Source organism: Monodon monoceros, unplaced genomic scaffold, assembly GCF_005190385.1.
Source record: "Monodon monoceros isolate NGI ecotype Baffin Bay Population unplaced genomic scaffold, NGI_Narwhal_1 Super_Scaffold_6, whole genome shotgun sequence".
Lineage (NCBI taxonomy): Eukaryota > Metazoa > Chordata > Mammalia > Artiodactyla > Monodontidae > Monodon > Monodon monoceros.
This window is the reverse complement of record NW_021703783.1, coordinates 1,363,165-1,390,968: the sequence shown is the minus strand read 5'-3', so window position 1 is coordinate 1,390,968 and position 27,804 is coordinate 1,363,165. Positions and strand designations below refer to the sequence as shown.

Genomic DNA, 27,804 nt, shown 5'->3' with positions numbered 1-27,804 from the left:
CACATGAGACTCCCCACGCTAAGAACACGTTTGGGGGCGATCTTCTTCCTGTTGATGAACACAGGACTTCAATAGCAGAGCTGTGAAATTCTGCCTAAAATTGCCCTGTCCAGGTTTACGTCATGCTTTGGAGATCTGGGGTTGAAAAAAGCAATGTTTGAGGCAACAGGCAATATACCATCGCCTGATCATATCTGTTAAAACACCATCTATTAACATCTTCTATTTTCCTCTTAATTCTGCAAGAAAGATAAGGAAAGCAAATTTCCATGTTAGATTTCATGTCTGAATATTGTAGGTACCACAGACACGAGAGAGAGCAAGCTGATGGTATCTGATACAAATAGTTTCTGCTTTTTTAATGTCTCTAGCAGCAAAGTCCAAAGTTGATCAAATTTTAAGAGGCTAGTTGAGAGGGTCACAGAGGGAACGGCAAATGTCCTTGATGCACCTTCATTGGGAAACCTCTGACTCTCGTTAGCATGGTGCATGAGTTCATTCTGGAAGCTCTCTGGGGATTTACCTCTCTAGTTTATGTTTTAACAAATATTTCTATAAATCTCTTCTTTTAAGACATTTGTCATTTGTTCCATATTTGACTTCAAATAACTTTCAACTCCAAATCATGAAGGTGGCTTGCAATCTTTTTTTTTAATTACTATAATTTTTTTAAAAAAATTATTTTATTTATTTATTTTTGGCTGCGTTGGGTCTTCGTTGCTGTGCACAGGCTTTCTCTAGTTGCGGCGAGCGGGGACTACGCTTCGTTGAGGTGCGCGGGCTTCTCATTGCGGTGGCTTCCCTGGTTGCAGAGCACGGACTCTACGTGTGCAGGCTTCAGTAGTTGCAGCACACGGGTGCCGTAGTCATGGCTCGCGGGCTCTAGAGCACAGGCTCAGTACTTGTGGCACGCGGGCTTAGTTGTTCCGCAGCATGTGGGATCTTCCCGGACCAGGGCTTGAACCCGTGTCCTCTGCATTGGCAGGTGGATTCTTAACCACTGCGCCACCAGGGAAGCCCCGGCTTGCAATCTTTTAACGATACTCATGCTACTATTTGTGCAACTTTAAAATACAAGGCCTATCGCCATACAGTTAGCAAGCAGATAAGACATAACTGTGTAGCTGAAGTTACGTAGGCAGGATAAGGGTGTCTGACTCGGTAATGCTCTCCTCCCCGCTCCCCAACCCACCCCGCCCTCACTCTCTTTAAAAATAATCTCAGTAATTTCTCTCAGAAGGATAGGAAATATATTTTTTTTAGTCAGTAGGCAGCAAAGAAGGCATTTAAGTTCTCTCTTTTCACTAGGAAAGCCATGGAAACCTGGCAGTGTAAATTACACAAACCTCTTCTGGGCACTTAAGGATAAGCCAAAAATCTCCAAATTCCTTCAGACCCCGTTCTTTTCACGAAGTCTTTCTCGAATGAGTGGAATAATAATCCCAGTGGAAGGGCCAAGAACACCTGATCATGTGTTTGGTGCAGACACTTGTTTTTGAGACTTTGCTCGGATACAGAATTCCTTGTACCGTTGACCCCGTCCTGGTTTTTGTAGCTCAACCCCACGGATGGTGCCAGGTGACTGGCATTTGGTTGTGAGCACACACACACAGCTACTGTCCTACCGAAAGATCGCAAGATAGTTAAGCGATTAGAAAGTGAAAGGCATGAAATGTCAGAGCTGGAGGTTAGGCGCAGCTGTGGGGTTCAAACACTTTCTTCACTAGTGAGGAGGGTGGTCTCTCTCTCATGGCCACAGTCATGTTTCCTGGTTCAATCTGTTTCCATAAAATACGCCCCTCCCCCTGCCTTACAAACGAAATACATAAAGTATGAAAACAATTTTCAGGTCTGAATGATTTGTAGGCTTGGTTATAAGAGATGTGAATCCATCTTGTTTAACCTAAGGTTCATGTGAACTCTCAAAAGGTCCCAAGGAAGGACGGAAGGGAGGGAGGGAGGAAGGAGGAAGGGCATGCGAGAAGCGCGGTATCTGAGGGCAGGGGATGCGAGGCCAGCTTTGGCATCCACAGCTGGGAGGGAAACAGGCTGCACTTGTTTGCTCTGGGCTGACCCGGTACTTCTACCCCGTTCGGAACACTTTGCACTAAAAATGCATTCCTCCGGCATGTTCTTTAATGCCTTTAAAGTAACGTTCTTTCATTCACCTTCTGCCTCAGCTTCACTGACCAAACACGGACACGATCTTGTAAAACAAAACCTTCGCTGGCCCCCGAGTGTCTACATAGCACTGTTATCTTTGGCCCCTGGTCTGGTTCTTTTCATGTGACATAGTTTAACTGCACCTCACAAATCAGTGGTCCCATGATCTCCAAATACTGGAAGGTTCACAGCAGATGGGAAGCAGCTTCTCTTTTATGCGTGACTAATACTCATGAACATTTTGGGGGAAACAGCAGAAAACCTAAACAAATACTGTGAAGTAAGAACAGCCTCCCTCTTCCTAAATAAATTAACTTCCTTACAAAGTTAATGTCATAAACAATGACAACAGAAGCAGTCTCTGTACTAGAGCATTGCACTAATTTGTATCAAATTAATATTAATCTCCAACTATACATGAGTATTTATTATCTCCAAAGAAAAAGATGGATTTATCTTTCAAAAAAGATTTCATTTCTAACAAATGCATGTTATGTCACTAGACCTTTCAAGTCTCCACAGAGGACTTTATCCTCCCAAAATGGAAATCTTAAAGTCTGCTACTGCCCTCAGGTTCATGAAAGGTCACGTGGGATCTTCTCCATTATATACTAACTCCCTAATTTTATTTATTTCAGAGGAAAGTTGCTTTAGTCTCGGAGATTTAACAGAGTGAATAAACATTTAAAAATTTAGGAAGCAGAAAAAGTCGCAGGTAATAATAAAAATAAATAGGAACAACGCCGTTGCAGGGGACACGGGTTCGTGCCAGGGTCTGGGAAGATCCCATGTGCTGCGGAGTGGCTGGGCCCGTGAGCCATGGCCGCTGAGCCTGCGCGTCCGGAGCCTGTGCTCCGCAAGGGGAGAGGCCACAATGGTGAGAGGCCCACGTACCGCAAAAAAAAAAAAAAAAAAAAAGGAACAACTGATTCTGTTTTGTTGGCCATTTAAACTTATATTTTCATTTGTCCATATCTTGCTGGTTAATCCCCAAATCTCCCAGGAGTCAAATAACAAGCGTGGGCTCCTAAGGTGTCTTCCCGCCCTGAGTCCTTGTCCTTCAAGACTCCTCTAGGGGGAAACAGTCTCAAGTGTTTCTTTGCTCCCATAGTTTTTCACACATCCTTGGACTTAAAAAAAAAAAAAAAAAAAAGCATATGTCATAATTAAGTGTTTGCCGAACTGCTCCCCCACTAGACCTGAGCTCCTGGAGGGCGGGACTTGAATGCATAATGACCAGCATGTGACACATTCAACAGGTATTTGCTGAGCTGAGCTGGAATCCAAGACGTCAAGATCTTGTACCATCTTACATGATGGTTGCCACTATTCTGGCTTAACTAAACGTCGCAGTCTAGATGTGCTAGGTCCTCCCCAGGGACCGACTACAACTTACCCGCGGCTCACAGCACAGGGTTTCCTCACATCATCCCTTTTATTCTCCTGATCTCACTCAGAATTTATTTTTCTTCAAACATCTGATAATCTTAGGCATAAGTTATGTCGATGGGATTTTGTCATCAGCTCCCTAGGACTGTATATTCTATTGATCCAGCACTGCGTGGGCACTGATGTTCCCATTTTCTGTGTGTTTATTATTATAACAGTGCCACCATAGACCGGTCTTCCTGATGGACTACCTGTCAGGCACGAGCAGCTAAGAGCTCAAAGAATGCAATTAATCTGCAAAAACCACACGCGTTTCTCTTCAGAGTATGAGTAACAGTACTTTGATCTGGCAGAAAACACACATTCATGTTCCAGTCATGTCTGATGATACTACTCTGAAACTTCCATATACAAGGACCTAAATTACCTTAAAGACATAAGACTGATATGTAATGTCAGTTATCCCAGCAACACACTGAAAATGTGTTACCTGGAGTGAATCTCAATACAGCAAAATAAGTCTTGTCTCAGAGAATTGTAGTTTCTGAGAAATATATGTTTAAGGTAAACATAAAACAGAGTGTTTCTATAGGTCAAAAACTTGTTCCAGTGAAAAACAGACTTCCTCATATTTGAATCAGATTATTTAATCAAGTGTTTACAATTACAGGAATAGCTTTGCTGAAGTACACTAACTATAAAAATACATGATCACTGAAAAATTTCTAAGATTTTACACGGCGGTGGTTTAGCAAAAGGGACCCTAATGCTACTTTGTGATTGGGAGAAAGGGAGCCAGAGTTTCTGTACTTTTTCCATTTCAACCTTAATCTATAATTGTGGAAGTAGCAGACCCCACTTTTCCCAAAGGCCTTTCTGTTATAAATAGTTGAATCATGGTTTGGTTCTACTATTAAATTAGAGCTCTAAGGCTGAATAGAGGATAATCCTAATGCCAGTTCTTGCCTAAAATTGTTTTCTTTCTCCAAAACCCATAAGAACATGAAAAAATTCTAATTTGTCTTTCTGTGGGTTAAGAAGTAATAACCCAATAGTTTTAAATCGATTATCTGAAACTACTAAGTGATTTCTGGACAAAAATCAGTAACATAAAAAATAGACTCTAAGAGAACAGACACGAACACTCAATGTAGCCACACGCAGGGCACTGTGTTAGGGAAACTAAAAGATGCTTCACTTGTTAAGCATTTCAGAAAATGTTTGGAATCCAGTTTTTCTCTGCCAAGATTTAGACTTCCAGCACGTCAAGCTGGGCTCTCAAAAGCAAATGGTAGAATACAGTCGTCTCCAAGCCACAAATGAAGTGCATTGAATCCAAATAGCATCACTATGCAGATGTTTCCTCCGTAAAGTCGAGCACATTAAGTCTCTATTGTTCAGAGTAAAATAAAAGTGACCTCTCCTTAATTTCACTCTCACATCGTGTCTGCACGCCACCTTATGTGATGCTGTCACATGGTCCTCCTCATCTATGCATGCCAGATCGCTAAGTTTAATAAGTTCCAAGATGACAGCTTTTCCCCGTTAAATGTGTGTGAAGGTCCCATCTGCAGTGAGTCCGCTAACCCTAAAGGATGACGTGTGAAGTCCGTGTGGTCTGGGCGGCCAGGGTGAGGGCAGCACTGTGGGCCCGATGGCGTGTGTGCTCCAAGGAGCTGTCAGGTATCACAACGCAACACACAGAAAACCAAACACCCAGAGTGAGAGTCTGCTTTCCGTGAGGCTTTTCAGAGCCTTCTTGAATTGCCAGAATGCCAGTTCTTTAGAGAAACAGTCTCCTTTAGAGTTTAGATCTCTTCCTTTCAGCATGAGCTGAACGCCGATGAGAGAACAAAAAAGCAGTTCTGGGTTTAAGGTCAGAGTGACAGGTGTCATCACTCATGTCCCCGCAGATGTGCAGTCCTTTATCACATATGAAAACACATCAGCTCCTGAGCAATGGTTTGCAGAAAATAGGTCAATTTTTCAGTTAGAATGGCAATGGAGGCTTACAGACACAGATTCAGTGACCACAGTATAATTTGAAAATTCCTTCTTTCTAAGAAGCACAGGCTGAGGTGGTAGAGCGTCCTTGAAGGCCGCCCCTAGCCGCCGCTTTCACACACAGGAACCAGCCTGCTGATCCGGCGCAGGTCACCTATTCTGATTGGAGTGAAATGTGAAATTCCTTGTCTCCTACCCCACACCCATGTGATCTAAAGGAGTTAAAGGATCTTGTCTCCCTGGGCAGGTCCTGAACGGAAGGACACTCCGTTGTTATCCCTGCAAATACTAAGATTCTGTCTAGTAAGAGTGTCAAGTATTTTTAGCCATACAATTACTTTTAAGATATTTTTGGACTCTAGGAGGGCTTCAGGAGTTCAATCTACAAGCCCTAAAATCGTATGTGAAATGGTGTGCACATGTGCAGACAGACTTTTTGGAGGTGCGGTGGTACAATGCATAGCCCCCCCAAAACAATGCCTGGCACACAGTGGGAGCACAAGACATATTTGAGGGAGTGGGGAAGGGGGGCAGGCAGGCAGGAGGCTTATCAGATTCTCAAAGGGGTCTGTGACCCCAAAAGGTTAAGAATGGCTGTTTGAGGCTATCAACATACCAGCAAATATCTCGAAATAGAAAAATAAACTCACAATTATCTGTGGGCAGATAACTTGGCTTTCATTTCCTTAGTAATAAATTTACACAGGGGACACTTTAACCTTTCAAATTGCTTTTGTAATAATTGCTTGAACTCATTCCAAAGTTAAGATAACAGAGGATAAAGTCTCAAGGTCTTAGAATTTGTTGGACTGGAAGAGCTTTTACTCCTCCCGGCGGCCTGAAGCCAAGGAGAGGGTGACGGCACAGGGAACCCTGCACGTCCTTGGCCACGCGCTCAGCTTCGGCCACGGCGCCAGGAGCTTGAGGTGGCATTTTTGTTTCAGTCTCTATCATGAACTCGGGGACAGGGAAGAGTTTTGGGAAAGCTGGGCAACTTTGTGGCTCTTTCTCGATCACCCCAAGCAGAACGTCTTCAAAGCTGGACAAAAACATGAGACCTATGTACATATATAACAACTCCAGAATTAATACATAAATGAGTTGGGAATTACTTTAAATACATGGCACCTATCTGTTTCTTATGCAGATCTGTTCATTTTCTGTGTTTATTTGGTACCACAGAATACAAATAAAATGTAAGATGTGGTCTCTACCCACAAGGGGCCTGTAATCTATTACTCATGCCACTGCTTTCTGCATAGTCTAGGTCATCAATAACCAACTCATTAATGGTAGCATAATGCAAGAGCAAACGTTTCACAAAATGCATTCTTAATGAGCAATGCTGCTTCCAAGTTATGACCTCTTTGTTTGCGAAGTTGACTTCCTCACTGCTATTATTTTTTATGGGCACGTATAGGTACATTTCGACTGGAACTCTGGAAGAAATTAAAGCATACACCCCCTAATATGTTCTGAAAGAGCCATCAAGAAGAGACCTATGATTATATTTTAAATCTTATTGTTTCCTAAACATATTGTTCTAGGGAAAGGACTGTAGACTAAGGAAAGGAAAATTGACTTTAAAAAAAAATTGACTCAAGAAAGAAGTGGAAAGTTAAATCCTTCTACTCAGGAAAAGATTAAGTTGTATAGGTTTTCATATTTGCAGCAAAAGGAAACCTTTCCTCTCAGAAACACGTGGAGAAAGCAGATGTCCCAGGCCAGAGGAAAGGGGGCAGGGTCTTTCTAACAATCTGAAAACTAGAAATGCAAAATAAACCATTCCCATCACCTCAGATTACTTAAAACTTTCAGCTGAAGTCAAGTTACAGGATAGGCTTTGGTATCATGTTGGTTTAAAGTCCTGAAGATGTGTTTTATTAAGGTTGTTGTATTTTAATTTGAGGAAGCAAGATACAAACGTGAGAAAAGTTAGCATCACATCTCATCAACTTAGGAGATCAGGGTTAGATGAAAGAGTAGTTAAGAAACGCCAGGATAAAGAAGAGAGTAACAAATTATACTTGAGTACTGATTTCCTTAACGTCTTCTTTTATAAGGCTCAATTATGCCTACGTTTCAAAACTGAGAAGTACTTTATATACTATTGCTTAAATAATATATTTAAATATATTAATATTTAACAGAACTTAAAGCATTATGTTCAATGAGCTCTGACAATAAACTCTCACATAACCAACCACCCAAAACAAGATATAAAATATTTTCATCACCCTTTTTCAGTCAACACCTGCACCATTTCTACCACCAACTCCAGCAGAGACAACCATTTTCTGACTTCTATCAGGATAGATTAGTTTTGCGTGTTCTTAGACTTCACAGAAATGGGATCAAACGGTATATACGTTTTTGGTGAACGGCTTCTTTTGCTTAGCATGTTTTTGAGATTCGTGTTGTTGAATATATCAGGAGCTCATTCCTTTTTATTGCTAAGTAGTATTCCACTGTCTGAATCTACCAAATTTGTTTATCCATTTACTTAATATGGACATTTGGGTTATTACCAGCTTTTTTTTTTTAACATCTTTGTTGGAGTATAACAAAGTAAATCAGCTATACATATACATACATCCCCATGTCCCCTCCCTCTTGCGTCTCCCTCCCACCCTCCCTATTCCACCCCTCTAGGTGGTCACAAAGCACCGAGCTGATCTCCCTGTGCTATGTGGTTGCTTCCCGCTAGCTATCTATTTTACATTTTATTACCAGCTTTTTAAAATAAATGTTCATAGCGGCTCTACTTATAACAGCCCCAAGCTGGAAAAAACACAAAATGCCATCAACAGGTGAATGAATAAACAACCATGAAATACTACTCATTAATAAAAAGGAAAGAACCATTGATATATAAACATGAATGAATCTCAAGGTTGTTACACTGAGTGAGAGACCAAAAGTGAGTACTTAACTCAGAGAAAGACAAATATATGATATTGCTTATATGTGGAATCTGAAAAAAGGGTACAAATGATCTTTTCTACAAAACAGAAACAGAGTAACAGATGTAGAAAACAAACTTATGGCTACCAGGGGGTAATGGGGGGAGAGATAAATTGGGAGATTGGGACTGACATATACACACTACTATATATAATATAGATAACGAATAAGGACCTACTGCCTAGCACAGGGAACTCTACTCAATACTCTGTAATGGCCTATATCGGAAAAGAATCTAAAGGAGTGGATATATGTATAACTGATTCACTTTGCTGTACACCTGAAACTAACACAACATTGTAAATCAACTATACTCCAATAAAATTTTTTTTAGAAGTGAGTACTTACAGGATGGTTCCACTTTTTAAAATTGGGGTAGAGTTGATTTATAATATTACATAAGTTTCAGGTGTACAACATAGTGATTCACAATTTTTAAAGGTTATACTCCATTTATACTTATTATAAAATATTGGCATATTCCCTGTGCTGTATAATATATCCTTATGGCTTATTTATTTTATACATAGTAGTTTGTACCTCTTAATCCCCTACTCCTATCTTGCCCCTCTCCCCTTCCCTCTCCCGACTGGTAACCACTAGTTTGTCCTCTGTACCTGTGAGTCGGTTTCTGTTTTGTTATACTCACTAGTTTGTTTTATTTTTTAGATTCCACATATAAGTGATATCATACAGTATTTTTCTTTCTCTGACTTATTTCACTTAGCAAAATGCCCTCTAAATCCATCCATGTTGCTGCAAATGGCAAGCTTTCATTTTTTAAGGTAATATTCCATTGTGTGTGTGTGGTGTGTGTGTGTGTGTGTGTGTATATATGTATGTATGTATACACATAAATAAAACACCACATCTTCTTTATCCAGTCGTCAGCTGATGAACACTTGGGTTGCCTCCGCATCTTGGCTACTGTAAGTAATGCTGCCATGAACGTTGGGGGTGTGTGTATCTTTTTGAATTAGTGTTTTTGTTTCCTTTAGATATATACCCAGAGGTGGAATTGCTGGGTCATACCATAGTTTATTTTTTAGTTTTTTGAGAAACCTCCATAGTATTTTCCACATTGGCTTCACCAATTTACATTCCCACCAACAGTGCACAAAGGGTTCCCTTTTCTCCACATCCTCACCAACACTTATATCTTGCCTTTTTGATAACAGCCATTCAGACAGGTGTGAGGTGATATCTCACCATGTTTTTTTTTTTTTTAAATTAATTAATTTATTTATGGCTGTGTTGGGTCTTCATTTCTGTGCGAGGGCTTTCTCTAGTTGTGGCAAGTGGGGGCCGCTCTTCATCGCAGTGCGTGGGCCTCTCACTATCGCGGCCTCTCTTGTTGCGGAGCACAGGCTCCAGACGCGCAGGCTCAGTAATTGTGGCTCACGGGCCCAGTTGCTCCGCGGCATGTGGGATCTTCCCAGACCAGGGCTCGAACCTGTGTCCCCTTCATTGGCAGGCAGATTCTCAACCACTGTGCCACCAGGGAAGCCCTCACCATGGTTTTGATTTGCATTTCTCTGACGAGTAACAATGTTGAGCATCTTTTCATGTACATCTTGGCCATTCATATGTCTTCTTTGGAAAAAGGTCTATTCAGGTCTTCTGCCTATTTTTAATCAAGTTGTTGGTTTTCTATCAAGAAAAGTTGTATGAACTGTTTATATATTTTAGATATTAACCCCTTATTAGCCATACCATTTGCAAATATTTTCTCCCATTCAGTAGTCTGCCTTTTTGTTTTGTTGATGGTTTCTTTTCCTGTGCAAAAGCTTTTAAGTTGAATTAGGTTCCATTTGTTTATTTTTGCTTTTGTTTCTTTTGCCTTAGGAAACAGATCCAAAAAAACGTTGCTATGATTTATGTCAAAGAGTGTTCTGTCCATTATTTTTCTCTAGGAGTTTTAAGGTTTCTAGTCTTACATTTAGGTCTTTAATCCATTTTGAGTTTATTTTTGTATATGATGTTATAGAATGTTCTAATTTCATTCTTTTAAATGTAGCTGTCCAGTTTTCCAAGGACCACTTATTAAAGAGACTGTCTTTTCTCCATTGTATATTCTCGTCTCCTTTGTCATAGATTAACTGACTATAAGTGCTTGGGTTTATTTCTGAGATTTGTATCCTGTTCCATTGATCTATGTGTCTGTCTTCGTGCCAGCACCATACTGCTTTGATTACGGTAGCTTTGCAGTATAGTCTGAAGCCAGGGAGCATGATTTCTCCAGCTCTGTTCTTCTTTCTCAAGATTGTTTTGGCTATTTGGGGTCTTTTGTATTTCCATACAAATTTAAAAATTATTTCTTCTAGTTCTGTAAAAATGCCACTGGTATTTTGATTGGGATTGCACTGAATCTGTAGATTGCCTTGGGTAGTATGGGCATTTTAACAATATTATTTTTTCCAATCCACGAACACAGTATATCTTGCCACCTGTTTCTGTTGTTTTCAATTTCTTTCATCAGTGTCTTACAGTTTTCCGAGTACAATTGGTTTACCTCCTTAGGAGGTTTATTCCTAGGTATTTTATTCTTTTTGATGTGATTGTTTCCTTAATTTCTCTTTCTGACAGTTTGTTGTTAGTGTATAGTGCAACAGATTTCTGTATATTAATTTTGTATCTTATCCTGCAACTTTAGTGAATTCACTGATGGGCTCTAGTAGTTTTTTTTTGGTGGTGTCTTTCGGATTTTCTGTGTATAGTATCATGTCATCTGCAGTGACAGTTTTACTTCTTCCTTTCCCGTTTGGATTCCCTTTATTTCTTTTTCTTGTCTGATTGCTATGGCTAGGACTTCCAATACTATGTTGAATAAAAGTGGTGAGAGTGGGCATCCTTGTCATGTTCCTGGTCTTAGAGGAAATGCTTTCAGCTTTTCACTGCTGAGTATGATGTTGGCTGTGGGCTTATCATATATGGCCTTTATTCTGTTAAGTTCTGTCTATACCGACTTTCTGGAAAGTCTTTATCATAAATGGATGTTGAGTTTTGTCAAAAGCCTTTTCTGCATCTATTGAGATGACTGTAATGTTTTTTTCTAAAAATAAATTTATTTATTTATGGCTGTGTTGGGTCTTTGTTGCTGCACGTGGGCTTCCTCTAGTTGTGGTGAGCGGGGGCTACTCTTTGTTGCGGTGTGCAGGCTTCTCATTGTGGTGGCTTCTCTTGTTGCAGAGCATGGGCTCTAGGCTTGCGGGCTTCAGTAGTTGTGGCACGTAGGCTCAGTAGTTGTGGCTCATGGGCTTAGTTGCTCTGTGGCATGTGGGATCTTCCCAGACCAGGGATTGAACCCATGTCCCCTGCATTGGCAGGCGGATTCTTAACCACTGTGCCACCAGGGAAGTCCCGACCATAATATTTTTATTCTTCAATTTCTGCAAGTCAAATCAATGTGATACACCTCATTAACAAATTGAAGAATTAATTGGGGATTACTTTAAGAACACTGTACCTATCTATTTCTTATCCAGATCTGTTCATTTTCTGTGTTTATTTGGTACCACAGAATACAAATAAAATATAATATGTGGTCTCTGCCCACAAGAGGCCTGTAATCTATTACTCATGCCACTGCTTTCTGCATAGTCTAGGTAATCAATAACCAACTCATTAATGGTAGTATAATGCAAGAGCAAACGTTTCACAAAATGCATTCTTAGTGAGCAATGTTGCTTCCAAATTATGACCTATCTTTATTTGCAAATTTGATTTTCTCACTGCTATTATCCTCTTATGAATAAAATTACAATGAGAATTTGTGTAAAAGTATTTGTGTGAACATGTTTTCACTTCTCTTAAGTAAATACCTGTAAGTGGAACTTGCTGGCTTATATGATAATTATATGTTTAAGTATATAAGAAATTGCCAAACAATTCTCCAAAGGGGTTGCACCATGTTTTCCTCCTACCAGCAATGCATGACAGCTTCAGGTGCTCCACATCCTCATTAAAACTTGGTAATGCCAGTCTTTTATTTATTTATTTGGTTGCACCAGATCTTAGTTGCAGCAGGTGGGCTCCTTTAGTTGTGGCTCACAAGCTCCTTAGTTGAGGCTTGCTGGTTCCTTAGTTGAGGCTTGCTGGTTCCTTAGTTGTGGCAGGTGGGCTCCTTAGTTGTGGCAGGCGGGCTCCTTAGTTGTGGCAGGCAGGCTCCTTAGTTGCAGCTCATGGGCTCCTTAGTGGCAGCATGTGAACTCTCAGTTGCGGTATGCGTGTGGGGTCCAGTTCCCCAGCCAGGGACCGAACCCGGGCCCCCTGCATTGGGAGCACAAGTCCCAACCAGTGCACCACCAGGGAAGTCCCCAGTAATGTCAGTCTTTTTAATTTAGCCATTCTAGTAAATTATGTGGTGTTCTCATGCTTGTTTTAATTTACATATCCCTCCACTGTCCAATAAGCATATGAGAAAGTGCTCAACACAGTTATGGCAAAATGCAAATTAAAACCACAGTGAGATATCACTTCAGAACTCCCAGAACAGCTCAAATTAAAAGGAGTAACAATATCCAGTGTTGACAAGGATATGGGACAATGGATTTTCATACATCACTGCAGGGAGTATAAATGGGCACAACTTCAGAATACTGTCCGGCAGTATCCACAGAGCTATACAAACCCCTACACTGTACATGAGGTGTTGGTATAAACCCCAAACAAATAGGTGCATATATCCACCAAAAAACATGAGCCAGAATGTTCATGGCAACTTGATTCACAATAGTTCAAGACCAGAAATAACTCAGACACCCATCAATGGAGAATGGATTAGTAGACTGTAATGTACTGATCCTATGGTGTACTGCACAAAACACATGGATAACTTCTGTTGGACACAACGACATGGAAGTCCCTGGTGATTACACTGAGCATCTCTTTATTGGCTATCTGTGTATCTTCTTTAGTAAAGCATCTGTTAAATATTTTGCCAATTTTTAAACTGGATTGTTTATCTTCCTATTATTGAGTTCTAAGAGTGATTTATATATTCTGGATATAAGCACTATGTCAGATGTGTGTGTGTGCGTGTGTGTGTGCGTGTGTGTGCGCGCACGTGTGTGTGTACAGTGAATGTTTTTCCCAGTCTGTGGCTTGCATTTTCATTTTCCTAAAGGTAATACACCTTTAGGTATAGAACAGACGTTTTTATTTTTTTTTTTTAAATAAAGTTATTTATTTATTTTTGGCTGTGTTGGGTCTTCGTTTCTGTGTGAGGGCTTTCTCTAGTTGCGGCAAGCGGGAGCTACTCTTTTTTGCGGTGTGCGGGCTTCTCATTGCGGTGGCTTCTCTTGTTGCGGAGCATGGGCTCTAGGCACTCGGGCTTCAGTAGTTGGGGCGTGTGGGCTCAGTAGCTGTGGCTTGCAGGCTCTAGCAGCCTCAGCAGTTGTGGCGCACAGGCTTAGTTGCTCCACGGCAAGGCAGGTGGATTCTTAACCACTGAGCCACCAGGGAAGTCCGGAAGTTTACTTTTTTTTTTTTAAAGAAGATGTTGGGGGTAGGAGTTAATTAATTAATTAATTAATTTATGCTGTGTTGGGTCTTCGTTTCTGTGTGAGGGCTTTCTCTAGTTGTGGCAAGCGGGGGCCACTCTTCATCGCGGTGCGCGGGCCTCTCACTATCGCGGCCTCTCGTTGCGGAGCACAGGCTCCAGACGCGCAGGCTTAGTAGTTGTGGCTCACGGGCCTAGCTGCTCCGCGGCATGTGGGATCCTCCCAGACCAGGGCTCGAACCCGTGTCCCCTGCATTAGCAGGCATATTCTCAACCACTGCGCCACCAGGGAAGCCCCCGGAAGTTTACTTTTGATGAGGTACAATTTATCTTTTTTTTTTCTTTTATGGTAAATGTTCACAAGATTCTATTCAAATCTAGTGTTTGGTGACACTACCTGTTTTTAAACATTTTTAATAAGGAGTTATATTTTAGTTGCTTCTACAAAAAATGAAAAAAAAAGGATTTATTGTTTAATTCTCAGATAAAATAACTATAGCATAAGCCTTACTGTTTAAACCACACGGCCATGGTTTAGCAGGGCCACCGCAAAACAGGGACATGATCTCTGTTCCTGTAACGTAATTAAAATACCAACTTGGTAGTAGTAAACAAACTTCTTAAATATCAAATCAGAATAGCTTGATAAAAGTAAATCAATTTGAAAGAAATATTCTATAAAATGTTTTGTAGAACTTAAAGTTTTATAAAGTTTTCACACAGATGAAATTGATGTTTTCCCACATTACATATCTTTTCCTAGAACTATTAAATTTCTCAAGATGAGGATATATGGTATTCTCACAACTTGCAATTATTATATTTCTAGGAACTTTTAGGTAAATGCAACTAATATCTGTATAAAATCAGCCTTGAGAAGCAGAGTAATTCCTCTGTAAACTGCTAAAATTATTTAGTATTTTCTACCCAGGAACCACCAGGTGTTTAAGGTTTTGCTTATTGTCGGTTGGCTTATGCCTCCAAAGAAAAATGACTGAAGATATAGTCGTGAAAATTTTGGTTAAGCTTTATTGGTTGCCTTGAATTAAGAGACCTAATGAAAAACAATTCGTTGCAAATATTTAACTGTACACAATGCAAGGATTTAAGTGCTGAAGGGAAGTAGAGAGATACTTTGCCTTGAAGGGGCTTGTGCTCTGACAGAGAAACTAGGACAAATATTACATATAAGGTAACATGTTAAGTACTAGTAAGTGCCTGTTGTTCTAGCTCAGCATTTAGCATATTGTTGTGAACATATATATTTGTAAATCTGTCTTTTGTGCTAGGATAGCAAACTATCAGAGGGAAGGGACGCATCTTATTCATTGCTGAACTCCCCCAACCCAGCACAGAAACAGTATCAATAGGCAAGTGGTCAATAAACACTAGGAAAGTCAACATGGGAGAGGTATGTGCTGCAGTGAGAAATCAGAACTAGAGAGAGAGGATGACGACCCTAGGGAGATGTCAAGTTTTGGTTGCTTTTGAAATATGAGTAGAACGTATCTGGTAGAGATTGGTTAGGGTGAGGAAAAGATTTCAAGGGAAAAAAAGAACCATGTTTAAAAGCACAGAGATAAAAAATTTAAAAGTATTCTAGGAAAGCACATATTTGTTTGGTTAGAACAGAAGGTAAGTATACAGCAGTCACGTTGACCTGTCCAGACAGGTAAACTGGGACCTGACTACAGCAAGCTTAGCTGTCAGGTGAGAAAGTCTACCTGGTGGGCATTTAAGATTCTGAGCAGAAAAATGACAATTAGACTTGTGCTTTAGGAAGCTAAATCTAGCAGTGGGTTTGTACGGAAGGGATAAGCTGGATGCAAATTATATGGCAAGTGGTTGAATTTGTTAATATTTCTTTTATTGTGGTGAAATTTTAAATAGCACAAAATTTACTATTTTAACTATTTCTAAGAGTACAGTTCCGTGGCTTTAAGTATATTCACAATGTCGCACAGCCATCACCACCATCTCCAGAACGTTTTCCATCATCCCAGACTTAAATCTCTGTACCCATTAAACAAGAACTCCCCATTCCCCCCTCCCCCAGTCCCTGGTAATCACTATTCTACATTCTGTCTTTATGAATTTGACTATTCTAGGTACCTCATGTAAGTGGACCATATAATATCTGTCCTTCTGTGGCTGACTTATTTCACTTAGCATAATACCTAAAGGTTCATCTCTGCTGTAGCACATATCAGAATTCCCTTCTTTCTTAAGGTTGAATAATACTCCAATGTATGTAGATACTACATTTTGTTTATCCAATCATCTATCCATGAATTTGAGCTGTTCCCGCCTTTTGGCTCTTGTGAATAATGCTGCTATGAACATTATTTTGCTAGTATTTTGTTGAGGATTTTTTATATTTATATTCACCAGGAATATTGGTCTTTAATTTTCTTGTAATGTCTTTGCCTTGTTTTGGTATCAGGATAACATTGCTCTCATAAAATGACTTGGGTTCTTCCCGCTCCTATTTTCCGGAAGAGACTGCAGAATTGGTATTATTTCTTCCTTGAATGCCTGGTAGAATTCACCAGTGAAACTGTCTGGGCCTGGAGTTCTCTGCTGGAAAGCTTTTAACTACATATTTGATTTCTTTGATAGATACGGGACTATTCAGGTTATTTATTCCTGAGTATGGTTTGGTGATTTGTGTTTTTCAAGGAATTAGTCCATTTCCTCTAAGTTGTCAAACTTATGGGCCTGGGGTGGTTCACAGCATTTCCCTCGTCCTTTCAGTGTCCACAGAGACCCCGCTCTCATTCCTGACACTGCTCATTTGCATCCCCTCTCTCTTTTTTTCCCTTGATCAGTCTGGCCAGGGGTTTAGGTTTATAAGTTTTACTCTTTTCAAAGAACCAGCTTTGGGTTTCACCAATTTTCTCTACTCTCTCTTTTTTTTTTCTTTTTTTTTGCGATACGTGGGCCTCTCACTGCTGTGGCCCCTCCCGCTGTGGGGCACAGGCTCCACGGCCATGGCTCACGGGCACAGCCGCTCCGCGGCAGGTGGGATCTTCCCGGACAGGGGCATGAACCCGTGTCCCCCGCCTCGGCAGGCAGACTCTCAACCACTGCGCCACCAGGGAAGCCCTCTACTCTCTCTTTTATTTCACTGATTTCTGCTCTTATTTTTGATTTCCTTCCTTCTGCTTGCTTTGGGTTTACTTTGCTCTTCTCTTTCTAGTTTCTTAAGGTGGAACCTGAATTACTCGTTTGAGACCTTTCCTCTTTCCTAAGTATTTGACGCTATAAATTTCCCCCTAAGCCCAACTTCAGTTGCATCTGACATGTATTTTCATCTTTATTCAGCTCATTTTCTAACTTTCCTCCCTCTCTGACACATGGGTTATTTTAGAAGTGTGTTGTTTAATTTCAAAATATTTGGGGATGTTCCAGATATCTTTCTGTTACTGATTTCTAGTTCAATTCCTTTGTGGTCAGAGAGCATACTTTGTTTGATTTACATTTCTTTAAAAAATTTTCAGGCTTTTTTATGACCCATGATAAAGTTGACCTTGGGTACTGTCCCATGAGCACTTACAAAGAGGCTGTATTCTGCTGTGGCTGGGTGGAATGTTCGATAAATGTCAATTACATCAAGTGAGTTGACAGTGTTGTTCAAGTCTTCCACAGCCTTGCTGTTTTGTTTATTCTACCAATTATAGAAAGTGGAATATACACACGCACACACACACGTGTATATTCTTTTTCAGATTCTTTTCCATTATAGGTTATTACAGAATACTGAGTATAGTTCCCCGTGCTATACAGCAGGTCCTTGTTGCTTATCTATTTTATATATAGTAGTGTGTGTATGTTACTCCCAAATGGCTTTCTTTTAATTAGCATTTCCATGGTTTGTCTCCCCTGTTTTTTGCTCTGCTGGTACATCCTTCCTTGCCTTCTTTTGGATTATTTAAAATTTTTTTAGTATTCAATTTTCATTTACCTATTGGTTCTCTGTTTTCTTTAAGTGGCTGCTCTAGGAATCACACTATACATATCTAACTTTTCACAGTTCACTACAGTTTTTATTTTACCACTTCAAGCAAAATGTAAAGGCTTTACAACTATATAGGTCCCTATCCCCTTCCCCTTAACCTTGCAGTTGCCACATGTCCCATCTACCTACAACGAAGCCCTCCTGTAACTTTTGCCTTCGATCATCATTTGCGTTTTAAAGAATCTGAGGGTAGAAAAAATAACTCTACTGGCCCATGTTTTTACTACTTCTGTTGCTCCTCCTTCAACCTGAGGCCCTGACCTTCCTTCGGTATCACTTCCCTTCAGTCTGAAGAACTTCTTTCAGCATTTACTTTAGAGCAGGTCTGCTGACAAAAAAGGACTTTGAATTTTCCTTTACCTGAGAGTACCTTTATTTTACCTCCCTTCCTAAGGGACATCTTCACTGGAGACGGAATTCTAGGTTGATGGTTCTTTTATTTCGGCACTGTCTTCCAGACTCCAAGATTAACCTGTAGCCGTTCAAGGCACTGTTCCCCTATGTGTATCGTTTCTGGTTGCTTTCAAGGCTTTTTGTTTGCTTTTTAAAGTCTGTTTTTCAGCCGTTTGATTACGATATTTATGGGCATGGTTTTCTTTGGGTTTGTCCTCTTTGGGGTTTACTGAGTTTCTTGAATCCATACATTTGTGTCTCACCAAATTTGGAAAGTTTTCAGCTATTATTTCTTCAAATATTTTTTTTACACCAGTCTTTTTCTCCTTTTATGGGACTCCAGTGACACAAATTCAGACCTCTTGGTACAGCCCCACAGGTTTGTGAGGCCTTTGTTGTTGTTTTTTTAACCTTTTTCCTGTATGTTCTTCAGGTTGGATAACATCTATTGATCGGTCTTCAAGTTCACTGACTCTTCTTTCCCCTGCCATCTCTACTCTGCTATCAGAGCCACTCACTGGGTACTCTATTATTCAGCTCCGAATGTTCCCTTTGGTTTTTTTACACCATTTCTCTGCTGAGAATTTCCATCTTTCCATTCATTTCTGAGGACTCCATTCTATCTCACAGAGCACAGTAATAGTAACAGCCTTAAAGCCACTGTCCTATAACTCCAGCATGTGGGTCATCTCTGGGTGGCCATCTGCTGACTGACGTTCCCTGTGAGAGTTGTCAGATTTTCCCAGTTCTTCGTATGAGTAGCCATTCTGTGTTGTATCTTGGACATCTTGATGATGTTGTGAGACTGAGTCTTCTGAAAACCCACCGAAGAGTGTTGACTTTGTTTAGAGGGCGGTCGATTTGTTTAGATTTAGGCAGGACGCTCCATCCTGCCTCTTGTGGGCAATGGTTCCCACGTCAGCTCCATTTCCAGAGCTGTGTCTGCCCCGTGCACACACCACTCAGGTGTTGGTCTGGAGCTAGGTGGTTGTCCACACCGTGGGTTAGTTCTCAAAGCCTCGGCTATGCTTCTTTGGCTCTGTTACATGTATGTGATACTCCTGGGTGAGACCAGCACCCATGTCAGTTCCCACACAGAATTAGGGGATCTCCTCATCCAGCTCTCTCTCCAGCTCACGGGGGTCCTTCTCCCCAGTCTTCAGGCCACAAAGTCAGGGTTTCTCTCAGAGTTTTAGCTTCTCACACTGTCGGGCAGTCTGCGTAGCTTGGGCTACCCACTGGGGGAAGCAAAGGAATATCAACTACGCTCTTGAGACCACAGGAGCCCTTGTTTGCAGCTCCTCTGGCAGACACAGGCTCTTCTTGGGATCCTCATGGGCCTGTCACTGCCACAGGGGCAGCTCAGGTTAGTGTCGCAGCTGGCTTCAAGTAGGGCTGGGAGGGAAAGAGGGAGTCCATTTCTCCAGCCCTCAGTCCACAGAGATGTTGCTCTTGGTTTCCGCTGTTTTTGTCCATAGTTCTGCGACGTGGCTCACTCTCGAGTCACAGTCAGGAGACAAAGAAGAGGGAAGAATAAGTCAGGAGACTGGCCACCATTCTGGTTACTCTTCAAGTTCTGACTTCCCTCAACAATATGCCTGTTATTGTTTACTTTCAGAATCCTCAGGCTTTCTGGTTTTTTGTTTTGTACTCTGTCCAGAACTTTTCGTTGTAACCAGTGGGAGAGGTGTGTTGTTGTGAACTTAACGCTACTCTGGCTGGTGCCGGAAGCTTATGCTCTCGTTCTCAGGAGCTATGAGCCACCCCAGGTAACAGGTAATGGAAGCCTGGGCTGGAATGGATGTGGGACTGGAAGGAGAAAAGGGCTGTGCAAACAGCATGGAGCTGAGACTTGGCAACAGGCTGGGAAGGCCTCAAGCCTGTTTACCATTACCACACGTTAAAATGCATTTCATACAAGACCTAGCATTTTTTCTTTTTAATAATAATGCCTTTATTATTATTATTTTTGGCTGTGCCACCCGGCGTGTGAGATATTAGTTCCCCAAACAGGGATGGAACCTGTGCCCCCTGCAGTGGAAGCGTGGAGTCTTAACCACTGGACCGCCAGGGAAGTCCCAGGAAGACCTAGCATTACAAACGACCTGTGAATATACATGGGCACTAGAAGTCCTCTGCCTCACTGCTAAGGAGGTTTTACTCTTGGGGTCTACACAAGTTTTACTCTTGAACTGATTTTCCTACAGAAACAATGCTATCCAAACTGGTGCTGTATTTCATATGCACATCATTATAATGTTAGTGTGCTATTATTCTTAGTTGACTTAGAAACTTAACCACCAACTAAAATATTGTTTTTATGAATGTATTCTGATATCCAATTATATTTTTATCAAAATAAAACATATCTATAATTTTAAATATCAAATACTGTAAGGTTTCATAACAAATAGCAGATCAATTCTCTAGCCATTATAATCCTGATTACCACTCCCTAAGAGCAACCTTTTCCATGACAGTTATTTCTGCTCTCCACTTATTTCTCATCCAATTTTTTTTCTGGTGTGTAAACCTCTTTTCCTATATATCATGTATACACTACCTCTTGATTCTTAAGAAAAATCCATTGAAGAGGATTTAGTTCTCTGACAATACACACACTCTCACACACAAACACACACACACACTTTTCCCCATCCTTCCAATGTAAGTATAACATCATTTCACCTTTAGTGTTTATCATTTAATTACGACCAGCAGAGCCAAATAGTGTACTATGATTATATTTCCTTTCTTGTACAATATTTTGCTTTCCCAGGAATTAAGAATTGCCTCCTTTTTTTTTTCTCCCCTCTCAGTTTTTAATGTTCTTATATCATTACCAAAATCACTGAAAAAGGAACTGTAAATGTCCCAAGAGATTCAAACTCTCAGGTGTAAATTTCTTCTTGGACATGCTTCCTGAAGCCTTCCATCTTCCTACTTTTAGACTGACTCATCTTTAGTTCAGTTGCATAGGGGTCATGATGGGACTCCTCTTTACCACTCTTCTCGGAACTCCTTTACCTCCAACCTGTGCTTGGATCCCCCTTTTCCTGGATGGCCTGTGTATCTGTCATAACAGCCCAAGTTATGCTGGAGTAACAAATGACCCCCAAATCTCAATGGCTTACAATGACAAAGGTTTACTTCTCATACACATTACAAGCCCATCATGGGTCACCTCTGTGCCTTCATCCCAGGACCAGGCTGACAGAGCAGCCTCTGCCTGAACACCGCGAGTCATCATGGCAGAAGGGAACATCATGGTTGAACATGCATCTGCTCAGAAGTCACACGTACCACTTCTACCCCTATCTCACTGGCCAGATCAGTCCACACAATCATACTTGAGCCCAAAGGGCAACTACACAATATCGCCCCGGAAGGGTCAGTGGGGGAAGAACCAAAGAGCACTGTCAAGTCCGACATCAACAGGGCAGAGAGAGTCTTCTGCAGGGCAGTAAGGTTAACAATTGTGAACAACGAAGCTGTCGTGGCATGTCTTCCTCTCTCTCGTTTGTGCCATTTTTTTCATGAAATCCACCCTGCACCCTTGTGGGTTTGAATCTTTTTACTCCGTTACTGTCATTTCAACAGTTTCAGGAGTGTGTTCGATCTGCCACGTTGAGCTAAAAGTCTACCAACCAATCACTTTAAAAGGGAACTTCTAGGTCATGGTCTATTTGAAAGATGAGGGCTGTCTGTAATTATAACTTTCATTCAGTGTACCATTTATCATTATTTATAGCAGTTTTTCTCAGATCCTACAAATGTCAATAAAGAATTTAAATTGTATTTCTTTATGAATATAAAACTACCCAATATGGTAAATTCACTTTAAAACTGAGGAGTTTTCTAAAACAGCTTTGATCTTGGTGTCTTGATTTTTGCCTTTTCTGATTTGCTCTAAGCTCCAAGCTTATGTCTGCAATGAAATCAAGCAGCCCCAAAGAATTTCATTCTAATTCTGTAATCACAGACAATAATATATTCAACATGTTGGCCTAGCTCTGAAATCTACCTGTCATTGCTGTCTGTAACTTATCTTAAATATTATGACCTACTCGGGAAAATACAGTTCTAAACTGTATCTCCCTATACCAAAATCTTATTTAGTTCTGAAATGGCAAATACAGCAAACAGCTGCTGGAGGGTAATAATACACAAGAAACAGTCAGATTCAGCTTTTTGTTACATTAGTTTTATTTGATATTCTCCTTTCTAATAACGGAGATACAGTAGATTCTCAACTTAAAAAAAAAAAGAAACTCGCCTTTTAACTCTGGAGTGTACACTACAAGACTGAGCATTGCGTATAAGGTAAAGCTTGCTCAGACCCATCACTCGTGTGCTGGCACCTCCACCGCTTGGGCCTGGATCTCTGGAGATAGGCTTTCTCAGTCCAAATGCTCTTTCCATCTCAAAACAGTCACAGACCTCGGTAAATTACATAATCCCTTTAACCTCAGTTTCCTCATTTACAAAATAGGAATAATAGGATTTCTAAGGAAAAGTGATGAGAATTAAATAACCCATACAGAGCCTTGACATGGTGCCTGGGAGACAGTAAGCACTCAGTACGTGTTTGTCGGGTAAATATTTTCTAATTCAACAGGCACCTTATTTACCTATAAAGCTTACAGAGGTCAAATTCTATGACAACCAGGTTTAAACACTGTAAATCCTGTACTGTAATAAAACCATACATTTTGTGTTTGGCCGAAATTCAGTTACTTATTATACATCTTTTTTTTTTTAAATTAAATGAAGAAAGTTTGAGTTTTCACTTTTTTATTTTGCTCTTCTAAATCCACACAATTTTAGAAAGGGATAGTTATCTCCTCACGTACCAGTTTTTTTAACCTAGTAAATTTAAAAAACTCACCACAAACCTGTATCAGCTCTGCCTCTTGACATGTCCCAACCTGGCCTATGACATATATTGGCCAAAGTGAAATGTCAGGACTAAAACAGGGAGATCCTTGACTCGACAGATTTCGAGAGGTAGGGAGTCTTAAAGACCGGTCCTGGGTGAAGCTGGGTTCATTGTTCAAAGGATGATGAATGAATCTATACATCATCAGAGAATATGCAAACCAGATGCAATTATTCCATAGAGTATCAGAATTATTTAAAAACATTTGAGAGTATCTGACACGCTGAAAGCACCTGGAGCAAAACCCTCTGGGAACCTCTGATGTCAGAGACTCTGAAGAGGCTTTTATAAATAAACGAAATCCAAATGACTATGGCTGCAAAGTCAAGATCAAGATGTGCCAAATTATTAAGGAGAAAAGAAGCAAAATAAACTCAGGAAGGTAAATAGATCCATTCCCTTCCACTCTTTGTTGTTCAACTGATTTCATTTGTCTTATGGAAGCTCATTAGAAACATTTTAATACACAGCCCAAAGGCTGCCTTCAATGTGCACTCATGGTGAACAGTGGAGAGAGCAGTACAGGCTGGTGTACAAAAAGCAACGGGCCTGAAATCAGAATGTGTGGGTCTGTCAGGGCTGCCACCTCCCTGAGACTCAGTTTTCTCATCTGCAAAACAGCAGGGAGAGTGTCTGTCCCTCAAAGCTGTGATGAGGAAGTGTGGGAGGATGAATGAAAACGCCTGGAACAGTGCCGTCTAGTAGAAACATACGGTGAACCACAAATGTGAGCCACAAATGGAATTTTTAACTAAAAAAATAAAAAGAAGCAGGTGAAATGAATTTTAATAATACTTTTTATTTAACTCAATATATTCAAAATATTACCATTTCAACAGGTAAATCAATATAGGACTACTGAGATTTTTTCACATTCCTTTTTTTTGTACCGAGTCTGTGAAAATCAGTGTGTCTTTGACATTCATAGCTCAGAGTGTAAAATTCAGACCAGCCACCCTAGCCTGTGGGGCGGTACTGGACAGCACAGCCTGGAACCCAGGTGGGGCTGAGCACGTTTACTAGATCCTAGCAGCTAAACCCTGTGGGACTGAGGAAGGTTATTTTTAAAATCGACCACATCAAAGAGAGTTTGTATTTTCATATCTTTGGTACAGTACATAATATATAATATGTAATATTGTAATAAGAATTTAAAATATTATCTATACCAACTAGACTCAGTATTTATCCAAACTAAGGGCAACCAAAAGTTATTATAAGCCGCTAATATTCATTCATTTTATATTTAATTTTGCGGTTATTTTGTTTATTAGGATTTGAGTTACATATTAATCTGACATAGAATTTAATAATCTCAAAAAAAGAAAACATAACCCGACATAACAAGCACACAAAAAAACTCAAACAGCTACAAGCTACACGTGATTAAACTACGCCTTCCAGCAAAGAAACAGGAACAGTAAACAAGATATTTCTCTGTATTACTGAATTTTTCATTTCATAGGACCTGCCATTAGAAAGTCAAGTTATATAGTTTTAATAGCTTTCTTATAATTTTTTTCTCGTAAGATTTAACTGTATTTTCTAAATAGGATGACCACCTATCACGACAACTTAGTTACATGTGAATATAAGTAAATATAGCATTAAAATGATGCTATATTTACTTCAGAACAATTCAATGGGGTTGAAACATTATATATTACTTGTATTACATTGTTAACACTGACTAGTACACAGAAGGCAAATTCTTGTATCTTGAGCTCAAAGAATGGGGTGGAAAATGCACGGTAACCATTTCTTAACTGCAAGGTCTTTTGGAAAGCCAGCACGGAGCACGTGCACACACGTTTAAGCAGCTACAGTGTGCTCTTGTGTTCTGTGTGGAGATGCTCCTGCAGTTCCTAACGTTCTCATCCACTTTTCTGTGGGCTGCCCAATAGTTCAGCACGAGTGGTCAGATGAGATGCAAGAGTGAAATGGGGACTGAATTCTGGGCAGGCGACTGCTACCTCATTTCAAACCTGACAAGGACCATTTAGTTACCTAATAGAACTTAAACTTTACCAAGTGTTATGAAATTCTTAAGGACCAAAACTCTTTGGACTTTGGTTTTCATTTACTATGTATTCAAAAGATGGTACTTCTGGAAGACAGGCCCTCTCCCTCAAGCATCTCATCGGATGCTCAGCCGAAGTGACACACAAGCTGAATGGCTAGTCTAGGTCCTGCAGCACCACCGAGGTGCCTTCTGCGGTCTCCTGGCCAAGGACTCGCCTCCCCCAAGCCCCGCTCAGGCTCACGGCACAAAGTGGTCCAGCTGCAGAGGACGAGGTCTAAGTGCTCACGTCATCACATTCACACTGTTTCCGTGTAAACTCTCCCGAGGAGAAGCTATCCCGCACCGAGGCATGTGTTTCCCAGGCCACCCGTGCTGACCCCTAGAGTCACTGACACTAAACACAACAGTCACACACAGTCTCAAACACGCATTCAGACTCACATCTGGCATTTCTGTAGAGAAGGAAGGGGTCCTGGAGCTGGAAATCCAGGTCTTTCGTGATGGGCTCTGTCCTATTCTCCATGCTCAGCCTGTTCATGATGGTGAAGCCGTGTTTCGGAGAAGCAGACCTAAAGGTTGCCGGGGTCGGGGGGACATAGAGACATGCCGTTCAGAGCAGAGCACTTCCAGGACAGGGGCATCTGGACACGCCTTCAACCTTTCCGCCCCTTCACCGTGGGCTGCACCAATGTGCAGGACGCATACGGCACGCCGGCCATGCTGGTGCTTTGGTAAAGTCCAGCCCTACTTACTTAACTGTGTACGTACGTACATATACACAGCTTGTTTCCCTACCTACGCTGTAAGTTCCTTTAAGGCAGAGATGGTAACTACTGATAAAAAAATTACCGACAGACACCTTTAAACAATCTTGACCGTTAATACAGAGCGTACATCACAATTATAGAAAATGCTAGTGCTGGTCTGAAATTGAAAGCTGTGTAATTTCTTAGGGAAACGATGTAACTCTGGTCAGTGAACTTATGAGGAGATACAGCATAATTAAGCGTTTATACAACTTAAAGCAAAGAGCAGATACTCAGTGTTCTTCAGTGTAAGGCAAACAGCTTCACGGATAAGCTACTACAGGAGTGTTTATCCATAAAACTGTGCATTTAGTAACTTCTTATTTTTAATTTCATTCAATAAACCTTCAGTGCCTAGTCTCTGTCAGGCAGGAAGAACCCAAATCATAGAGAAACTAACAACTACAGGTGCATCTGTCTACCCCTGGGGGACAGGCCAGATACCAACCCAACTGTGCAACTTCTGCTGACAAACTGGAACACACATGCTCACACACTGAAACGGAAACAGGCAGGGCCACTGATTTAATCTGGGGCACAAGGTAACAAGCCCACAGAAATGCTGTGAGCAACAGGAAGAAAAGGGGTTTATAGCTCAGTTTTATTCCACCTCTAACCACTTGATTTACTACCTACAGCTTTCTTATGAGACTTCTAATTTTAAAACTGATGGAAGGCAATCCTTGTCTGCTTATTTTACTAAGTGGTAGCGTGGTGCTGGGCATATAATGAACACCGGAAATAACCACGACGATCATTTCAACTTCAATTCTGGGGAAGAATGAAGCGTGACTTCCGAAGACCCCTGTCAGAGGGTCCTCTGGAAATCACCAGTGGGTGTAACTCTATTACAGGAAGACACACGAGGAAACAAAGACATAATTTTAAAAATGGGGTTAGGTGTTTTTATACAGAATCAGAATTTGATTCTTCCAGTGTTTCATTATCACAACAGGCTTTCACCCCTCTAATGGTACGGTTACTACACCATCTCACAATTTATAAAATAGACTCAGAGGATACCAACTGCTCTAAAGCAACATCTGTTAAGTCAAAATACATCACTGGCAGTTCCATTACCTGTACCCAAAACTCCCTTGTGATTTCCATGAGCTGTCTGTCATCCTCAAAAGACCTCAACATTCTAGAATCTGGGATCAGATGGTGGGGCTGGGGTGGGGGGGAGAGGGATGGGAGAGAGGATCCTGCTCCTAAGGAGTTAGATGTGGGGAAGAGATTAAGGACTAGGGAAGGATCTGCTTCTCAGTTTAAAGGTTTGTTTAACTGACAGCTCCATGAGGAACTCAAGAGTATATTAAGAAGTACTTGAAAATACCAACCTACGTTTGGCTTTGGTACAAAACAGAAAATACTTGCATAATCTGTTACTCCTCTGCATCAACAAAAGAAGACCCTACTAAAAATGCTCTCCCTTCCACTCCCACCGTTGCCTCCTGCCCACCCTCCACGCCGAACCTGCCCTGGGCCACAGGGGCCTCTGTGTGCTGCTCTAGTTCTGCCTGTCTCCGTGGTGACCCTTCTCTGCATCCTGCTGACCCTGAAACCCAGCCATCAGCCCCTCAGCTTCTCTACTGAAACCCAGCC

At 41.0% G+C, this 27,804-nt stretch overlaps 1 protein-coding gene across 3 annotated transcripts in view; it reads right to left on the bottom strand.

Annotated features, from left to right (window-relative positions):
- The window catches only part of DCP1B (decapping mRNA 1B), a 50,597-nt gene that overhangs the window by 17,284 nt on the left and 5,509 nt on the right, over positions 1–27,804 (bottom strand). For all 3 annotated transcript variants that reach the window (XR_003791081.1, XR_003791082.1, XM_029205095.1), the window contains exon 3: positions 25,835–25,962. Coding sequence is in view for 1 of the 3 variants with exons in the window: in XM_029205095.1 (XP_029060928.1) it covers positions 25,835–25,962 (128 nt within the window). In the remaining 2 variants the exon portion in view is untranslated. The remainder of the gene's footprint in view (positions 1–25,834; positions 25,963–27,804) is intronic.